Source organism: Coregonus clupeaformis, chromosome 24, assembly GCF_020615455.1.
Source record: "Coregonus clupeaformis isolate EN_2021a chromosome 24, ASM2061545v1, whole genome shotgun sequence".
Lineage (NCBI taxonomy): Eukaryota > Metazoa > Chordata > Actinopteri > Salmoniformes > Salmonidae > Coregonus > Coregonus clupeaformis.
In genome coordinates this window covers 30,057,135-30,075,954 of record NC_059215.1, presented here as the reverse complement: position 1 = coordinate 30,075,954, position 18,820 = coordinate 30,057,135, and the positions used below count along the sequence as shown (strand labels likewise).

Below are 18,820 nucleotides of genomic sequence, written 5' to 3'. Positions count from 1 at the left end.
TTTCTCTAGACTGTAGCATCTCACCAGGCACCGAGTTCTGTGTGGTTTGTGATTATCTGCTGCTCTGGATCTGATTGTAAAGCCCATTATTGTTTCAGCTGGAGAAGGACCCAGAGTCTGATTTCAAGGCTGGGGCAGAAGAGGAACGCATACCGGCAGCCACTTTGTCCAGTGCTGTGAGCAGCCACAAGGCTGAAGACTCCACTAGCAGAACAGAGAGGCAAGGGGAGGCTGAGGCTGAGAGGACTGAGTCCTCTACGGTAGTGAGAAAGTCCCAGGATGAGGCTGACCAGGCCACTCTAACACCAACCCAGCAGTCAGGACCAGAATCAGGGGAGCCTGTGACTGCAACACCTACCAAGCAGGCTGAGTTCCCCAGCAGGAGCAGTACAGAGGAGGAGAAGAAGGACCGGTCTAAAGAGGAACCTCTGGACATTAAGCAGCTGGAGGAAGGTCAGTGGACTGGGGTCACAGTCTCAAAAGGACACGGATATTTCACAAATATGATTGAAATGTGCTTTTTGTCACGTCATTAATTTGTCAGGATAGCTCTAGGCAGAACATGACTATGGGAACTGTGGTTTGTAAGTGAAATGGACAGATCAGTTGCAGTGAGGATAGACTCGGCACTGAGGTTTGAGGTCCGCAGTGATCTGAAACGTAGCCTGCCTGCGGTTATCTTTTAGCAGTTCCAGAGCCAATGGTGAACCTGAATTTTGTGAAGAACGACTCGTACGAGAAAGGGACAGACCTAATGGTGGTCAACGTGTACATGAAGGGCATCTGCAGAGAGACGGCCAGGGTGATCTTCAGGGAACAGGACTTCACCCTCATCTTCCAGACCAGGTAACTTGGCCCTTCTGACTTTTCACCTCAGTGGCCTTTGGGATTTTAGTGGTTTACTGAATTATCTTCCCTTTCTAACAGCGATGCAAATTTATTGCGCCTTCATGCGGACTGCGGAGCAAATACAGTATTTAAGTGGCAAGTCAAACTCAGGTAAGACTTTGAATTTGAACTTGGTATGTGAGTTTGTGTGGAGTTTCTATTGATATGTGAATTGGACCCTTGGCTCTCATTGAGATCATGAGTTTCACAAGCTGTGATCCACTGTTGCAGGAACCTCATCCAGCCTGAGCAGTCTACGTATGCCTTCACCCCGTCCCGTTTAGACATCACTCTGAAGAAGAGACACAGCCAGCGCTGGGGGGGCCTGGAGGCCCCTGCTACACAAGGTCTTTCTGCTGCCTGGCTTCTACTGCTCATTGCAACCACTATACACACGTCTATTACACTAGCTATCACATAGCATCCCCTTATAAACATTACACACAATTACTTTCACACACATTTATTCACTGACTTATAGTACTTTATATTGCTACAAAATTACCTCCACACAAATGTATTCACTGACTTACTTTATATTGCTGTTTTGGAGAGCACATGGATACGTTTCAGTTGAACCAATATTCTAGTAAACCATTAAGGCTAATCCTGATATGTATGTAAGCATGTGAATTACGTGGGAGGGTTGATACCAGGATTTGTGTGTGTGGGTGTGGGTGTACGTGTGCCATGCGTGACTGTGTGTTAATTTGGGTGATAGGCAGGCGTGTGGGTGTGTACATTCAAGACGGCATTCCAGACAGGAATCTGAGCATTGAAACTAATCCAGTAACTCAGTATGCGTGGCTCAGTCCCGTCTGCTGCTCTCCCAACCCAACGGACCTCTGGGTGTCTTAGCCTAGGCACTGCAGTGTTGCTCTATGTCCTTAACTTCTAATATCTGTTGTTGTTGTGCTGGCACTGGTATCTTTTGATATAGTTTACAATACTAGTAGGCCTAGATGTAGTTTGTGGTACTTGTACACGTTGCTGTTGTCTAAACACAGCAAGCAGACAATATAATTTTTGTACTTCAATGAATGAAAACGATTTGACGTGCAAAGGGCCACTCAGTTCATCGGCCATATGCAATTGTTCTTCTCTTGGTCCTGACAGTTGTTTGTCGTTGACCACAAGCTCCATCCCCCTCTGTTTAAGGTGCAGTGGGGGGCGCCAAGGTTGCTGTGCCATCCGTGCCGTCATCTCAGACGAGTCAGCCGGGCAGCAGCCAGCACACCCTCCCTGCCAAGGAGGAGCCCCCCCGGGCAGAGGACGGAGGCCTTGACAATGTGTCAGCCCGCACCGTCTCAGACCATTCCCCTATCAAACAGGAGTCTGCAGTCACGGTGAGTTGGACAAGACAGAGGATGAGATTGTGAGAGAGAGGGCCAAATAGGGAAATGGTATGAAGTGATTGAGGTGGTGATTTGGAAATGAGTAGGGGGAAAGAATCCGTTTTCTTTATCACGTTATCCTTTGAGCCTTGAAGGTTGGTATTTCATCCCTTTATTTCTCTGTCTATGCCTCTCAGCCCAAGCCCACCTGTATGGTCCAGCCCATGACCCACGCGCCTCCTGCTGGCAGTGAGCGCAGTGTTGAGGAGGAGGAGAAGAAGGTGTGTCTGCCAGGCTTCACAGGCCTGGTCAACCTGGGCAACACCTGTTTCATGAACAGCGTCATCCAGTCTCTGTCCAACACCCGAGAACTCAGGGACTACTTTCATGGTCAGTCTTCTCTAATTTTCTCTTCCCTACTTTCTTTAAGTTGATCACTTTTAATTTTTATGAAATAAATCTCTTGTAATGTACATATGGAACTAGTATCTGTTGCTGTAGATTGATATTAAACAATGAACTGTGTTCTCTCCCCCTCTGTGCAGACCGTGCGTTTGAAACTGAGATCAACTGTAATAACCCATTGGGGACGGGTGGTCGGCTGGCCATCGGGTTTGCTGTGTTGCTGCGGGCTCTGTGGAAGGGTACCCACCATGCTTTCCAGCCCTCGAAGTTAAAGGTGACAATCCACTCTCTCCTGAGAGTCCCATCTTTAACTCCCTCCTGTTATTTTTAACCACAACACCATCATGCCTTCCACACAGATTAACAGCAGCAGTATTCGGGTTAAGTACAGCCTCTCCCTTTAGTCTTCATCTTTATGTTTTGTCTTTACCCCCCAGGCGATCGTGGCCAGTAAGGCCAGCCAGTTTACAGGCTATGCCCAGCACGATGCCCAGGAGTTCATGGCCTTCCTCCTGGATGGTCTCCATGAGGACCTGAACCGCATCCAGAACAAGCCCTACACAGAGACGGTGGACTCAGATGGACGGCTGGACGAGGTGGGTGAAATAGAGGTTTGAGCAGCACCATTCGCATATCCACATTGCTGTCTTGCTGACTGCTGTGCCACTGTTCCCTTGAGTCCAATTGTCCTGGAAAATGACATGATGGTGTGGTTGTGATGTAATAGGTGGTCGCAGAGGAGGCGTGGCAGAGGCACAAGATGAGGAACGACTCGTTCATCGTGGACCTCTTCCAGGGCCAGTACAAGTCCAAGCTCGTCTGCCCTATGTGCTCCAAGGTAAGACACAGAGGAATTATTGTAATTCCCAAGCAACTGTCTTGACGTGACTTTCATTATTGTGATGACTATTATTTATCGAATAATTACCTACTATGTTTAATTGTTAATAGATTAAATTAATCATGTAACAACTCATTAGGAATTTGGGGTACCACGGGAAAAGTTGTTTAACGAGTTAACATTTCCTGAATTAACTCTAAAGATATCTAGATATCTCTTGTCATTTAACAGTAATTTATTAATAATTTACCTCATATCAGTCTCATTCTGAAAGTTGTAGACTCTTTAAGTCTGCACGAACCCGGGTCTTACTGATCATTCCGTACCACACAAATGTATTTAATTCTTGATTTACTAACTAATTAAAAATGATAACACAAGATACAAACACGTACACAGTATAGGTAAGGATTAGAAACTTAATACAAAGAAAACGGGTCCCTAGCGGACTAACACAATATGACACTTGTTACAACACTTGGATACACATGGACCTACGCTCACAGTAATCCTAATACTTTGCCCCGAACTGCCGCCCGTTTGGGAAGAAAAGCAATGCCTGTATTTACGTGTTGGAGGTCTTCGTCGTGTATCTCTGTTGGACCCAGGCCTTTGTGGGAAGGATTCGATTGGGCCTTCTCTTTCGGATGGCCTTTCAGATGTAAGGCTCAGATTGTCCACAAGAGGTCACAATGTCCTTCTTCTTAGTTGTCTGTTTAGTTTCACTCGTTCTGGAAGTGGTCTTCTGATAACGGCTAATCAGCCGTGTCGATGATCCCCTGTGGGGTGATGAGAGCAGTGTAGTAGACAATGGCTTGAAGAGAGTAACAGGATGGTCCCACTTAAATTCACCTTCTTAGATACAGTACTTAGAACAGCTACTCAGCCGTAACATTGATTGTTAGTGGAGGCAACTTTGTCTTCACCTCATGTTGATTTTCAGGGTCGGGACCAATATGGAAAAAAGCTGCAGCTTGAGGTCCGTCTAGTCTGATCTGATAATTCTTATCTCAATCTTTTAGGCACTCTGGTAAAGAGGGGCGTTTCCGTCATACTGACACGCTCTCTGAGCTCCCTCGGGCGTGGCTAGTTACGAGGCAAAAGTATTATCATCACTATGATTTTGTTAGAAAGCTAAAATCACATTCCTATCTTCACGAAAACATTGTCTTCCTCCTTGATATTTTCTACACAAGGTAAAGGATGTAAACATGATATCCACAGTGTAAAAGCTCTTCAAGTCACAATGTTTTCATTATAACACCTTTATACCATTTTTAATGACATCACAAAATAGACATTCATTTTCCATATTCCATTTCTCATCATTCCCAACGTTTGGATGTTGAAATATATTGTCCCAATGTTCATTGTTGGATGTTGAGGTTTTTGGGCGACAAAAAGTATCTGAAACAAAGGCATTCCTTTCACCATACTAGAGTGCCAGAGAGAGATTCTCCTCCTCTCTAATTTATGGCAGTATTAAGGTGTCAAGACCGGCACAGCCCTCCATGGTAAGAGGGTCTGGTTGTTGTCGGCCATTTGCCAAGCTGATGTGAGGCCTTTGATCCTCACCCAGGGAGAGTCATGACACAACACTCAACCTGTCTGAAGATATCTAGGTGTTCGTATTGAAGTGTGTTTTGTATTGAGGCTAAGTGGAGCTGGGAGGTTTGTTTTGTCTTAGAATGCATCAGTCAAACTCTCAGGGATGATACTATAGTACCTCTGTTGCTGCGACCGTCCACTCCTGAACACAGACCCTGACTGTTTTAAGCATTTCTGCCCCAAAGGCACCATGATAATGGGCATTTAATATGATGTAGATGATGAGAGGCTCAGGGGCCTGGCTGTCAGGCTGAGATGGAGGAAAACCTAATTTAATAATAGAGGAAATGGACCGATCAGAAGCATTTACTCTAATAGTGGATCTGTGTGGATGGCTTGCTGGCTGTGTGGCAGAGTGGAACTAACTTATTTATTCAGTGGTGCGATAGAGGGCACTACAACTCTGTAACCTGATTCACAGTGTCACTGTTCTGACCTGTTTGTTTTGTAAAGGTCAAATGTCTTTCTCCTCTCGCTCTCTCTAGGTTTCCATAACCTTTGACCCCTTCCTCTACCTGCCCGTGCCCCTGCCACAGAAGCAGAAGGTCCTCACTGTGTTCTACTTTGCTAAAGAGCCTCACAAGCAACCCATCAAGGTAAGATGAGATGTTGGTTTTGTTCAGATGTCAGATGGCTTCAGTTGATTATTTATTTATTTATTATCTCGTACCTTCTGTGTGTGTCAGTTCCTGGTGAGTGTGAGTAAGGATAACTCGAGCACAGCCGAGGTCCTGGACTCAATCTCTCGGAGTGTGAGGATCAAGGCAGAGAACCTGAGACTGGCTGAGGTGGTGAAGAGTTACTTCCACAGGATTTTCCTCCCCTCCCACTCCCTGGACACGGTCTCCTCCTCAGACATGCTCTTCTGCTTCGAGGTGCTGTCTAAAGAGCTGGCCAAGGAGAGGGTGGTGGTGCTCAGAGTCCAGCAGGTAAACGGCAGCTTCAACTCCCTAGCCTTCCTATTTAAACCGTATGGGACTATAACGGAAGTACCTAGTGACTGTCTCTGTGTTTAAGTCATATCTGTGTCTCTGTCCCCCTCCAGAGGCCTCAGGTCCCTAGTATCCCTATTTCCAAGTGTGCTGCCTGCCTGAAGCCTCCCTTCTCAGAGGAAGAGAAGCTGAAGCGCTGCACCCGCTGCTACCGCGTGGGCTACTGCAACCAGTGAGTCAACATGCTAAATGTCAGCTGGCACTAATGTCACGAGGCAATTGAGTCTCTCTCCCAATAATGACACAGGATAAATTTTTCAGAACTATTTCCCTTTGTCTCCTAAATGATTCCTAACTCATGAAAAAACTAACTTTTTTCCTTCATGTTTCAGGGCTTGCCAGAAAAATCATTGGTCCAACCATAAGGTTCTGTGTCGCCCCAACATTGAGAACGTGGGGCTTCCATTCCTGGTCAGCGTCCCTGAGTCCAGACTCACCTACGCCCGTCTGTCCCAGCTGCTGGAAGGATACTCAAGGTACCACAGGGATCTTCGCAATTGATGGATGATATGAATGCTGCTCTTTATAGATGCCAATACTAGGGGTGTGACGTTTAAATGAATTTGAGATCGTTAACATTTAGAAAAAAAATCCCTAAGCTAAAATGTGTTTGTTCTTCTTTTTTTTACTAAATTAAAATTGCAGTGCAGTTATCACAAAACTACAATTAACAGGACCCCCATCATCATCATCATAAAGGCTAAAATAAAAATTTAACAAATACAGTTGAAGTCGGAAGTTTACATGCACCTTAGCCAAATACATTAAAATTCTTCACAATTCCTGACATTTAATCCTAGTAAAACTTCCCTGTCTTAGGTCAGTTAGGATCACCACTTTATTTTAAGAATGTGAAATGTTTGAATAATAGTAGAGAGAATTATTTATTTCAACTTTTATTTCTTTCATCACATTCCCAGTGGGTCAGAAGTTTGCATACACTCAATTAGTATTTGGTAGCATTGCCTTTAAATTGTTTAACTTGGTCAAACGTTTTGGGTAGCCTTCCACAAGCTTCCCACAATAAGTTGGGTGAATTTTGGCCCATTCCTCCTGACAGAGCTGGTGTAACTGAGTCAGGTTTGTAGGCCTCCTTGCTCACACACGCTTTTTCAGTTCTGCCCACAAATGTTCAATAGGATTGAGGTCAGGACTTTGTGATGGCCACTCCAATACCTTGACATTGTTGTCCTTAAGCCATTTTGCCTCAACTTTGGAAGTATGCTTGGGGTCATTGTCCATTTGGAAGACCCATTTGCGACCAAGCTTTAACTTCCTGACTGATGTCTTGAGATGTTGCTTCAATATATCTGCATAATTTTCCTTCCTCATGATGCCATCTATTTTGTGAAGTGCACCAGTCCCTCCTGCATCAAAGCACCCCCACAGCATGATGCTGCCACCCCGTGCTTCACGGTTGGCATTCCCCTTTTTCCTCCAAACATAACGATGGTCATTATGGCCAAACAGTTCTATTTTTGTTTCATCAGACCAGAGGACATTTCTCCAAAAAGTAATATATTTGTCCCCATGTGCAGTTGCAAACCGTAGTCTGGCTTTTCTATGGCGGTTTTAGAGCAGTGGCTTCTTCCTTGCTGCGCAGCCTTTCAGGTTATGTCGATATAGGACTCGTTTTACTGTGGATATAGATACTTTTGTACCTGTTTCCTCCAGCATCTTCACAAGGTCTTTTGCTGTTGTTCTGGGATTGATTTGCACTTTTCGCACCAAAGTACGTTAATCTCTAGCAGACGGAACACGTCTCCTTCCTGAGCTGTATGACGGCTGCGTGGTCCCATGGTGTTTATACTTGCGTACTATTGTTTGTACAGATGAACGTGGTACCTTCAGGCGTTTGGAAATTGCTCCAAGGATGAACAAGACTTGTGGAGGTCTACAAATTAATTTCTGAGGTCTTGGCTGATTTCTTTTGATTTTCCCATGATGTCAAGCAAAGAGTCACTGAGTTTGAAGGTATGCCTTGAAATACATCCACAGGTACACCTCCAATTGACGTCAATTAGCCTATCAGAAGCTTCTAAAGCCATGACATCATTTTCTGGAATTTTTCAAGCTGTTTAAAAGCACAGTCAACTTAGTGTATGTAAACCTCTGACCCACTGGAATTGTGATACAGTGAATTATAAGTGAAATAATCTGTCTGTAAACAATTGTTGGAAAAATGACTTGTGTCATGTACAAAGTAGATGTCCTAACCGACTTGCCAAAACTATAGTTTGTTAACAAGAAATTTGTGGAGTGGTTGAAAAACGAGTTTTAATTTTATGAATCTTTCAAATGATTTGCCAGGGATAGAAAGCACTCCGCACGTCATCGTTGTTAACAGAGACAGAGAGTGAGACAGGGAAGCGACAGCAGTGAAGTCCTGTATCGCAATACTTTGAGAAGTTAAATAATAAGGTTGTGAAATGCAAACATTGCGAGGTGGAATTGAGCTACAGTGGCAGTACAGGTGCAATACTGAAAGAGGCATATCTACAACCAGACTACAAGATGCCATGTCGATAAACCGTGACGGCCCTGATGGAAAAATTGTGCAATGATTGCTCTGCAAGTACAAAGCGTGAGCTCTCAAACACCATATGTAGAGTGAACAGATTGTTGGACATCTATGAACACACTGTCATACGTCACTGCAACGAGCCATCACATTGATGAGAAGTGGGACATGAGGGATGTACTGAGCTTATGGAGGAGAGGCACACAACAGAGAACCTAAAACTGTATTAATACCATCGTTGCTGAGTGGGTGGGGGACAGCAGTAAGGTGAGCGCTGTCTGGTAGGGTTTCCACTAGTTATCACGGCCACAAAGTCATATCGTAACAAATATCTGTGTGGTTAGGGTTAAAATCACATTTTAAGAAGAGAAATTGTAGAAATAGGCGGGCTTTATGACTTTGTGGCTGTGGTAGCCAGGACTGCAGTAGATTGAACTGCTTTGCCCCCTAGTGGTCATACACAGAACCATATCGTATCTGGGTTGTGCATTTGCGTCATTTTATGGTTTATTTATTTTTAAACGGAGGGATTTCACTAAGCTAACATGGAATTGTTTTAAGGTGGTCATACCAAGGATTATTTAGCTATTTGATTTAGAATTTTAGGATCCCTTTAGGTATAAAAATAAATCTGATATTTTTTTGGGGGAAACATTGAATTCGGCTCTACTGCTATTAGCCCATAGAAACACATTGAATAACAGATTCATACATGGAAAAACAAACGTCCTTTTGGTAAAATTTTTTTGACTAAGTGTCTGTCCTATATCTGAGAGTTATAGAAAGATAAGGAATACACATTTTTACCCATATTTAACCAATTGTTTTGGCACTAAACTACTTCCATATACAGTGGGGAGAACAAGTATTTGATACACTGCCGATTTTGCAGGTTTTCCTACTTACAAAGCATGTAGAGGTCTGTAATTTTTCCTGAAAATCACATTGTATGATTTTTAAGTAATTAATTTGCATTTTATTGCATGACATAATTATTTGATCACCTACCAACCAGTAAGAATTCCGGCTCTCACAGATCTGTTAGTTTTTCTTTAAGAAGCCCTCCTGTTCTCCACTCATTACCTGTATTAACTGCACCTGTTTGAACTCGTTACCTGTATAAAAGACACCTGTCCACACACTCAATCAAACAGACTCCAACCTCTCCACAATGGCCAAGACCAGAGAGCTATGTAAGGACATCAGGGATAAAATTGTAGACCTGCACAAGGCTGGGATGGGCTACAGGACAATAGGCAAGCAGCTTGGTGAGAAGGCAACAACTGTTGGCACAATTATTAGAAAATGGAAGAAGTTCAAGATGACGGTCAATCACCCTCGGTCTGGGGCTCCATGCAAGATCTCACCTCGTGGGGCATCAATGATCATGAGGAAGGTGAGGGATCAGCCCAGAACTACACGGCAGGACCTGGTCAATGACCTGAAGAGAGCTGGGACCACAGTCTCAAAGAAAACCATTAGTAACACACTACGCCGTCATGGATTAAAATCCTGCAGCGCACGCAAGGTCCCCCTGCTCAAGCCAGCGCATGTCCAGGCCCGTCTGAAGTTTGCCAATGACCATCTGAATGATCCAGAGGAGGAATGGGAGAAGGTCATGTGGTCTGATGAGACAAAAATAGAGCTTTTTGGTCTAAACTCCACTCGCTGTGTTTGGAGGAAGAAGAAGGATGAGTACAACCCCAAGAACACCATCCCAACCGTGAAGTATGGAGGTGGAAACATCATTCTTTGGGGATGCTTTTCTGCAAAGGGGACTGGACGACTGCACCGTATTGAGGGGAGGATGGATTGGGCCATGTATTGCGAGATCTTGGCCAACAACCTCCTTCCCTCAGTAAGAGCATTGAAGATGGGTCGTGGCTGGGTCTTCCAGCATGACAACGACCCGAAACACACAGCCAGGGCAACTAAGGAGTGGCTCCGTAAGAAGCATCTCAAGGTCCTGGAGTGGCCTAGCCAGTCTCCAGACCTGAACCCAATAGAAAATCTTTGGAGGGAGCTGAAAGTCTGTATTGCCCAGCGACAGCCCCGAAACCTGAAGGATCTGGAGAAGGTCTGTATGGAGGAGTGGGCCAAAATCCCTGCTGCAGTGTGTGCAAACCTGGTCAAGACCTACAGGAAACGTATGATTTCTGTAATTGCAAAAAGGTTTCTGTACCAAATATGAAGTTCTGCTTTTCTGATGTATCAAATACTTATTTCATGCAATAAAATGCAAATTAATTACTTAAAAATCATACAATGTGATTTTCTGGATTTTTGTTTTAGATTCCGTCTCCCACAGTTGAAGTGTACCTATGATAAAAATGACAGACCTCTACATGCTTTGTAAGTAGGAAAACCTGCAAAATCGGCAGTGTATCAAATACTTGTTCTCCCCATTGTATACTTCCATTCATTTTTTAAATCTGGTAAATAAAACAAAATGTTATTGGTCACATACACATGTTTAGCAGATGTTATTGCAGGTGTAGCGAAATGCTTGTGTTCTTGGCTCCAACAGTGCAGTAGTATCTAACAATTCACAACAATAAACATCTCAAAGTAAAAAAAAATGAATTAAGAAATATATACATCCCTACAACAGCGCCTGCTACAAGGCATTCTGACAGAGGCCAATGACAGTTTGGATGACTTACTACTGCACAACAATGTCAGATGGTTCAGCAAAGGCAGGGTTTTGGAACGCTTTTGGGCCATTCAGGAGGAAATCAAAGATTTCTTATTAGAGCAAAAGAGTGACAAGGCAACTCAGTTTTCTGAGTTTTTGGAAGATGAGGAGAAGATGGAAACAGTTGCATTTTTGACAGACATTACATCACACCTTAATCAACTGAATGTTAAGCTGCAGGGACGGGACAACAGTGTGTAATATGATAACAGCAGTCCGGGCTTTCCAGAAGAAATTGGAGCTTTTCAAGAATGATCTCCAGGGAGAACTTGACCACTTCCCCAATCTTCTGGTGCAAATGCAGGGACACAAAGATGTTCCCAACCATGTTGATTTCATCCAGAAGCTGATGGATAACTTCAAGGCTCGCTTTGATGACTTCACTGTTGGAAGAGAACTGCTGCTGCTCATCCAGAACCCCTTCTTGGTCACAAATGTGACAAAGTTGTCAGAAGAAGCAAAACAGATCTTCAGATGGGTAGATATTGCATCACTGCAAATGGAGTTGATTGAGCTGCAAGAAAATGTGGCTTTGAATGAGCAGGCTGGTGATTGTGACCCTGTGACTTTCTGGAGAAAGATGGTGCCTACAGCTGATGTCCCTGTCCTCAAGAAACGGGCACTATACATCCTGACCATGTTTGGCTCCACATACAGCTGTGAATCAGCCTTCTCCACAATGAACTTTATTAAAACAAATACCGCACCAGGCTCACCAATGAACACCTGCACCAGTGTCTCAGAGTTGCTCTCACAACATTTGTGCCGAAGTTCAAAGCATTGGCAGGAGACAGAAAGTGTAATTTCTCTCATTGATGCAAGGGCATGGCCCACAGTGACGTTCTGTGCATTGAGTATTATTTTTGTTTAACTCTCCTTTATTCTCCAGAAAACATGCACTTGATTTTTTATTTTTTATTTTTTTATTCAAGGCCCATGTATAATGGTTCACAGTGCACTTTTTGCATAGACAATTATGCAACCACTTTTGTTCTTCTGCAATGTTGCACGTGTTTACATTCGAAATAAGTTGTAATTAATTCAAATTCTTAGTCTAATTTAATGCATTTAATGTAAATGTTATATAACAACATGTTTCCTAAGTCGTAGACGACTATGTTTGTTACTACGCTGTACCACAGCGACGATAACTATCCGGACCTTTGCCACCTAGGAAATGTGTGTCACTGGACCTTCTCAAATAGTAGTTGAGTACCCCTGATCTAGGGTGTCGGGTAAGGTGGAGGTGATATGACCCTTAACTAGCCTCTCAAAGCACTTCATGATGACAGAAGTGAGTCATTTAGTTCAGTTACCTTTGCTTTCTTGGGTACAGGAACAATGGTGGACATCTTGAAGCAAGTGGGGACAGTAGACTGCGATAGGGAGAGATTGAATATGTCCGTAAACACTCCAGCCAGCTGGTCTGCGCATGCTCTGAGGGCGAGGGATACCGTCTGGGCCGGCAGCCTTGCGAGGGTTAACACGCTTAAATGTCTTACTCACGTTGGCCACAGAGAACGAGAGCCCACAGTCCTCGGGAGCGGGCCGCGTCGGTGGCACTGGGTTATCCTGAAAGAGGGCGAAGAAGGTGTTTAGCTTGTCCGGGAGCAAGACAGTGTCCGCGACGTGGCTGGTTTTCCCTTTATAATTCGTGGTACCGGGCTACCTTCAGACGGGTCTTGTGAGGCTTGTGGGCGTCCTAGAGCAAAACAACCGACATGTACGTGTTCGTTAGTCTCACATTTCCATAGAGGGGTCATATTAGTGTGTAGCCCAAACTGTTCGCATGCTACAGACAGAAGTTGGCAGATGGGCGGTACCGACTTCAGACAAGCCCATGCAAAAAAAACATATCTCTTTTTATTATGCTAATTAGATTTCCGCAGGGGGCACGGACATCAACTCTAGGGGGTTAAATACAAAAATGGCAGTTTGAACATTAAAAAACATTTTACATTTTGTCACATCCCTAGTCAATACAACTTGCTGATTTGGCATCGTTGGACTGTCACTGATTCCTATGTTCACACCCCTTTCCCCATCTCTCTGTGTAGGTATTCAGTGAACGTGTTCCAGCCTCCCTTCCAGTCTGGCAGGACGTCCCCAGAGGCCACCCAGTGCCGGGCTGACCTCCCCCCTCCAGCAGAGACCCCTGAGGGTGTGGGGCCAGGGGATGAGGCCAGGGGCGGTGGGGCAGGGGACTCTGATCAGGAGAGCCCCTTTCTGGTCCCTGAGTCTCCATTAGAAACAGCCCAGGCTTCAGTACACCTAGCCGAAGACCCAGACGCTCTCTCCACCCGCACCACAGACTCTGGCTTCTCTGAGCCATCCTGCTGCTCCCAGGACCCCCAGGGAGAGAAGGAGACCTCCTGTGAGAAGGCTGTCAGGCCAGAAGGTAAAGGCAAGCATCGTCTGTCATTGAGATATCGATAATATTGTTTGTTACTTCCACTTTTTCCATGAGATTTTTCACCTGACCATAGATGTCTTTCATTGTTTAATCCCCTGTCACTCTATGATTTGTGACTGTATTTTGTACTAGCTGCAGTGACAGGTTACCAGCAACCCTCAGAGTCTGCGTCCAGCCATGCTTCTCAGTTCTACATCTCCGTCCTCGACTCCAACGGCAAGGAGCAGAAACTGGAGGAAAAAGGTAAGAGAAGGGCCTAATAGGGCACTATCCCAAACCCATCCCTTACCCCTAGTGGAAGACGAAGCAGAAATGCATTGATCTGCTGTGTATTATTCAATATTATTCCTTTTACAATATGTGTTTTTCAGTGTCTTAATGTTGTTTGTCATGTCTTTCCCCCCTCCAGAAGAGGCCGTTCTGGACCTCCCTGAGGAATCCACACTGGCACTAGTGTGGAAGAACAACGAGCGTCTCAAGGAGTATGTGCTGGTCCGGTCCAAGGAGCTGGACTTTAAGGAGGACCCTGGGTCGGTCAGTGAGACGGCCAGGGCTGGACACTTCACCCTGGAGCAGTGCCTCAACCTCTTCACTAGGCCTGAGGTGCTGGCACCAGAGGAGGCATGGTATGAACAACACACACATCAACATAGCCTTCAACGTGCGCACATACTCAAACAAATGTAGCCCTACAGTCACATAAAGCTATGCACTAACACACGTGTACATGCACAGTTAACATAGACATTGTTCTCTTACTGATTTAGCCATTGTTTTGATGGATTATAAAGCTAACAGGAACTCTCCCGCTCCTCTTTCTCTTTTTCAGGTACTGTCCAAAGTGCCAGCAGCACAGGGAAGCCTCCAAGCAGCTGCTGCTGTGGCGTCTGCCCAACGTCCTCATCATCCAGCTCAAACGCTTCTCCTTCCGCAGCTTCATCTGGAGGGACAAGATCAACGACATGGTCGACTTCCCAATCAGGTAAAAATGACATTATACACAGACGTTAAAGGGATAGTTCACCCAAATAACAAAATTACACATTGGTTTCCTTACCCTGTAAGCAGTCTATGGACAAGGTATCACAGCAATCCATGATTTGGTTTAATTTTCTGGCACTGTTTCCACATGCTAACGTTTTAGTATTTGTGGCACAAATCCCATTCAAGTCATGGGACCAATACTGGCATTTTTTGCGCATCATGTCTAAATCATCCAAAAGTATTTAAAATTGATTGTGAAGCTCAACAGTCACTTAAAGATGATTTGAACGTGATGCGCAAACAATGCTAATATCTGTCCCATGATTTGAATGGGATTTGTGCCACAAATGCTAAAACGTTAGCATGTGGAAACAGTACCAGGGAAACTAAACCAAAGCATGGATTGCTGTCATACCTTGTCCATAGACCGCTTACAGTGTAAAGAAACCAGTATGTCATTTTATCATTTGGGTGAACTATCCCTTTACTATATCACACCCTTTATACTACCCTTCGCTCACACCACTCAATGACTTGGGTTGAATTCCCTCAAATACGACAAGGTTATCACAGCATGTTTTCTTGTCTTTCAGGAACCTGGACCTCAGTAAATTCTGTATTGGTCAGAAGGACGACATGCAGCAGCCGCCAATCTATGACCTCTATGCGGTCATTAATCACTACGGGGGCATGATCGGAGGTCACTACACCGCCTACGCACGCCTGCCCAGTGCCCAAAACAGCCAGCGCAGTGATGTCGGTGAGTGGTTGACTGAAATAGGCTTCACAGTAGGATACACTGAGTATACAAAACATTAGGACATGCTCTTTCCATGACATAGACTGACCAGGTGAAAGCTATGATCCCTTATTGATGTCACCTGTTAAATCCACTTCAATCAGTGTAGATGAAGTGTAGGAGACAGGTTTAAGAAGGATTTTTAAGTGTTGAGACAATTGAGACATGAATGGGGCAAGACAATGGGCAAGACAAAATATTGAAGTGCCTTTGAACAGGTTATGGTAGTAGGTGCCAGGCGCACTGGTTTGTGTCAAGAACTGCAACGCTCAACAGTTTCCCGTGTGTATCAAGAATGGTCCACCCAAAGGACATCCAGCCAACTTGACACAACTGTGGGAAGCATTGGCGTCAACATGGGCCAGCATCCCTGTGGAACGCTTTCAACACCTTTTAGAGTCCATGCCCTGATGAATTGAGGCTGTTCTGAGGACGAAAGGGGGGGTGCCACTCAATTCTAGGAAGGTGTTCCTAATGTTTGGTACTGTATACTCTGTGTATATTGTATTTCTGGCCATGGCAAGCATTGGTTTAAACATATGTTTGTTGTGTTCTGTTCATACTAATGTACTTGGAAGAAAATAATTAAACTGCCCCTCTCCTCTTCCTCCTCCTTTCTCTTGCCCAGGCTGGCGTCTGTTTGATGACAGCACAGTGACGACAGTCGAGGAGAGTCAGGTGGTGACGCGCTATGCCTACGTGCTGTTCTACCGCCGCCGCAACTCCCCTGTGGAACGACCACCTCGCTTCCTGGGGCCCCTCGGGATCGAGTCCCCCACCGCTGCAGGAGCCACCGCCAGCCAGGTGAGGGTGCCAGTCTTTACCTCTGAGACCCCTCCCCTGTATCATTGGGGACACAGTGGGGAAAAAAAGTATTTAGTCAGCCACCAATTGTGCAAGTTCTCCCACTTAAAAAGATGAGAGAGGCCTGTAACATTCATCAAAAAAAATCAAGAAAATCACATTATAGAATTTTTAATGAATTTATTTGCAAATTATGGTGGAAAATAAGTATTTGGTCACCTACAAACAAGCAAGAATTCTGGCTCTCACAGACCTGTAACTTCTTCTTTAAGAGGCTCCTCTGTCCTCCACTCGTTACCTGTATTAATGGCACCTGTTTGAACTTGTTATCAGTATAAAAGACATCTGTCCACAACCTCAAACAGTCACACTCCAAACTCCACTATGGCCAAGACCAAAGAGCTGTCAAAGGACACCAGAAACAAAATTGTAAACCTGCACCAGGCTGGGAAGACTGAATCTGCAATAGGTAAGCAGCTTGGTTTGAAGAAATCAACTGTGGGAGCAATTATTAGGAAATGGAAGACATACAAGACCACTGATAATCTCCCTCGATCTGGGGCTCCACGCAAGATCTCACCCCGTGGGGTCAAAATGATCTCAAGAACGGTGAGCAAAAATCCCAGAACCACACGGGGGGACCTAGTGAATGACCTGCAGAGAGCAGGGACCAAAGTAACAAAGCCTACCATCAGTAACACACTACGCCGCCAGGGACTCAAATCCTGCAGTGCCAGACGTGTCCCCTTGCTTAAGCCAGTACATGTCCAGGCCCGTCTGAAGTTTGCTAGAGTGCATTTGGATGATCCAGAAGAGGATTGGGAATGTCATATGGTCAGATGAAACCAAAATATAACTTTTTGGTAAAAACTCAACTCGTCATGTTTGGAGGACAAAGAATGATGAGTTGCATCCAAAGAACACCATGCCTACTGTGAAGCATGGGGGTGGAAACATCATGCTTTGGGGCTGTTTTTCTGCAAAGGGACCAGGACGACTGATCCGTGTAAAGGAAAGAATGAATGGGGCCATGTATCGTGAGATTTTGAGTGAAAACCTCCTTCCATCAGCAAGGGCATTGAAGATGAAACGTGGCTGGGTCTTTCAGCATGACAATGATCCCAAACACACCGCCCGGGCAACGAAGGAGTGGCTTCGTAAGAAGCATTGGCTAGGCCACTCCAGGACCTTGAAGTCTCCAGATCTCAACCCCATAGAAAATCTTTGGAGGGAGTTGAAAGTCTGTGTTGCCCAGCGACAGCCCCAAAACATCACTGCTCTAGAGGAGATCTGCATGGAGGAATGGGCCAAAATACCAGCAACAGTGTGTGAAAACCTTGTGAAGACTTACAGAAAACGTTTGACCTGTGTCATTGCCAACAAAGGGTATATAACAAAGTATTGAGAAACTTTTGTTATTGACCAAATACTTATTTTCCACCATAATTTGCAAAAAAATTCATAAAAAATCCTACAATGTGATTTTCTGGAGAGAAAAAATCTCATTTTGTCTGCCATAGTTGACGTGTACCTATGATGAAAATTACAGGCCTCTCTCATCTTTTTAAGTGGGAGAACTTGCACAATTGGTGGCTGACTAAATACTTTTTTCCCCCACTGTACCAGGATCCATTATATGGGGGTAGTAGGAAAACCTCTTCAAGGCATAGTGCAGCATGAGTGAATTCAATTAAACTTTCTTGAGGTATATTGTAATTTTCTGAGATTAGATGTTCACCACATGAGTGAGAAATGTAATACTGTGTTAATCTATTCCTCTTCATGGAGTGATATTTGATTGCTTGCTTGTGGTCCTTTTTGAGAAATGATCTCAGATGCCAGGGGGCTAATGTGTGTTTCTGCTTCTGGATGAGAGAAAGAGGTTGGATCTAATTTCATTGCTCTCAAGGCCATTGGTTTGTTCATCAAAAGTGTTTGATACAAGACAACCTGTTTCTAAATTGAACAGGTGCTTTGAGAAAAAGCAATTCACACTTACAACTTATTATCCTGTGCACATTTTTGAAGTGACAGACATGAGCTTTCTCTAGACCCTTTGATCTGATCTGTATTGGCATTTAAGATGTATTGTTTTCTGTCCAAATGCTGAAAACAAAGTTAATTACCAGAATGAATAAGTTGGGGCTGTGTGTATTCACGATCAAGTCACACCTTTGTGGAAGCTGTCTGTTCATGCCTATGAAAATGATTGAGTGTATGGTACATTTCTCTTGAACTCATGAGTTTATATTGGGGGTTGGAGTCTGTCTAAATATGTGTGATTTAATTAATCTATTAGCTAACTCTTAAAAAGAAAGATATGAGACACCACATTTCTGTCTATCCATCTGCTTTCTGAAAGGCTCCCCTCACATCGCTCTGAGCTGTCCTCATGCTGTGTATGCCATGTGAATGAGTGAGAGGTGTCTTGGTTAATTTGTCAGAACCACAGTAACGTATTCCTTGAAAGAGTCTGGCTTGTTCTTGACCCTATGGCAGGGGTAGGCAACTCGATTCAGCTGCGGGACGATTTTTG

General features: G+C 44.5%; 1 protein-coding gene across 8 annotated transcripts in view; it reads left to right on the top strand.

Annotated features, from left to right (window-relative positions):
- Positions 1 to 18,820, top strand: part of usp19 (ubiquitin specific peptidase 19) — a 36,122-nt gene that overhangs the window by 13,444 nt on the left and 3,858 nt on the right. For 3 of the 8 annotated variants that reach the window (XM_041846234.2, XM_041846228.2, XM_041846235.2), the window contains 19 exons: positions 99 to 453; positions 687 to 846; positions 928 to 999; positions 1,120 to 1,235; positions 2,047 to 2,234; positions 2,420 to 2,612; positions 2,768 to 2,901; positions 3,065 to 3,238; positions 3,355 to 3,465; positions 5,562 to 5,672; positions 5,763 to 6,005; positions 6,122 to 6,240; positions 6,401 to 6,544; positions 13,342 to 13,682; positions 13,830 to 13,940; positions 14,107 to 14,323; positions 14,527 to 14,679; positions 15,275 to 15,441; positions 16,109 to 16,284. In XM_041846234.2, the coding sequence (XP_041702168.1) occupies positions 99 to 453; positions 687 to 846; positions 928 to 999; positions 1,120 to 1,235; positions 2,047 to 2,234; positions 2,420 to 2,612; positions 2,768 to 2,901; positions 3,065 to 3,238; positions 3,355 to 3,465; positions 5,562 to 5,672; positions 5,763 to 6,005; positions 6,122 to 6,240; positions 6,401 to 6,544; positions 13,342 to 13,682; positions 13,830 to 13,940; positions 14,107 to 14,323; positions 14,527 to 14,679; positions 15,275 to 15,441; positions 16,109 to 16,284 (3,285 nt within the window). The remainder of the gene's footprint in view (positions 1 to 98; positions 454 to 686; positions 847 to 927; positions 1,000 to 1,119; positions 1,236 to 2,046; positions 2,235 to 2,419; positions 2,613 to 2,767; positions 2,902 to 3,064; positions 3,239 to 3,354; positions 3,466 to 5,561; positions 5,673 to 5,762; positions 6,006 to 6,121; positions 6,241 to 6,400; positions 6,545 to 13,341; positions 13,683 to 13,829; positions 13,941 to 14,106; positions 14,324 to 14,526; positions 14,680 to 15,274; positions 15,442 to 16,108; positions 16,285 to 18,820) is intronic. The other 5 variants (XM_041846236.2, XM_041846233.2, XM_041846230.2 and 2 more) reach the window with 4 other exon arrangements.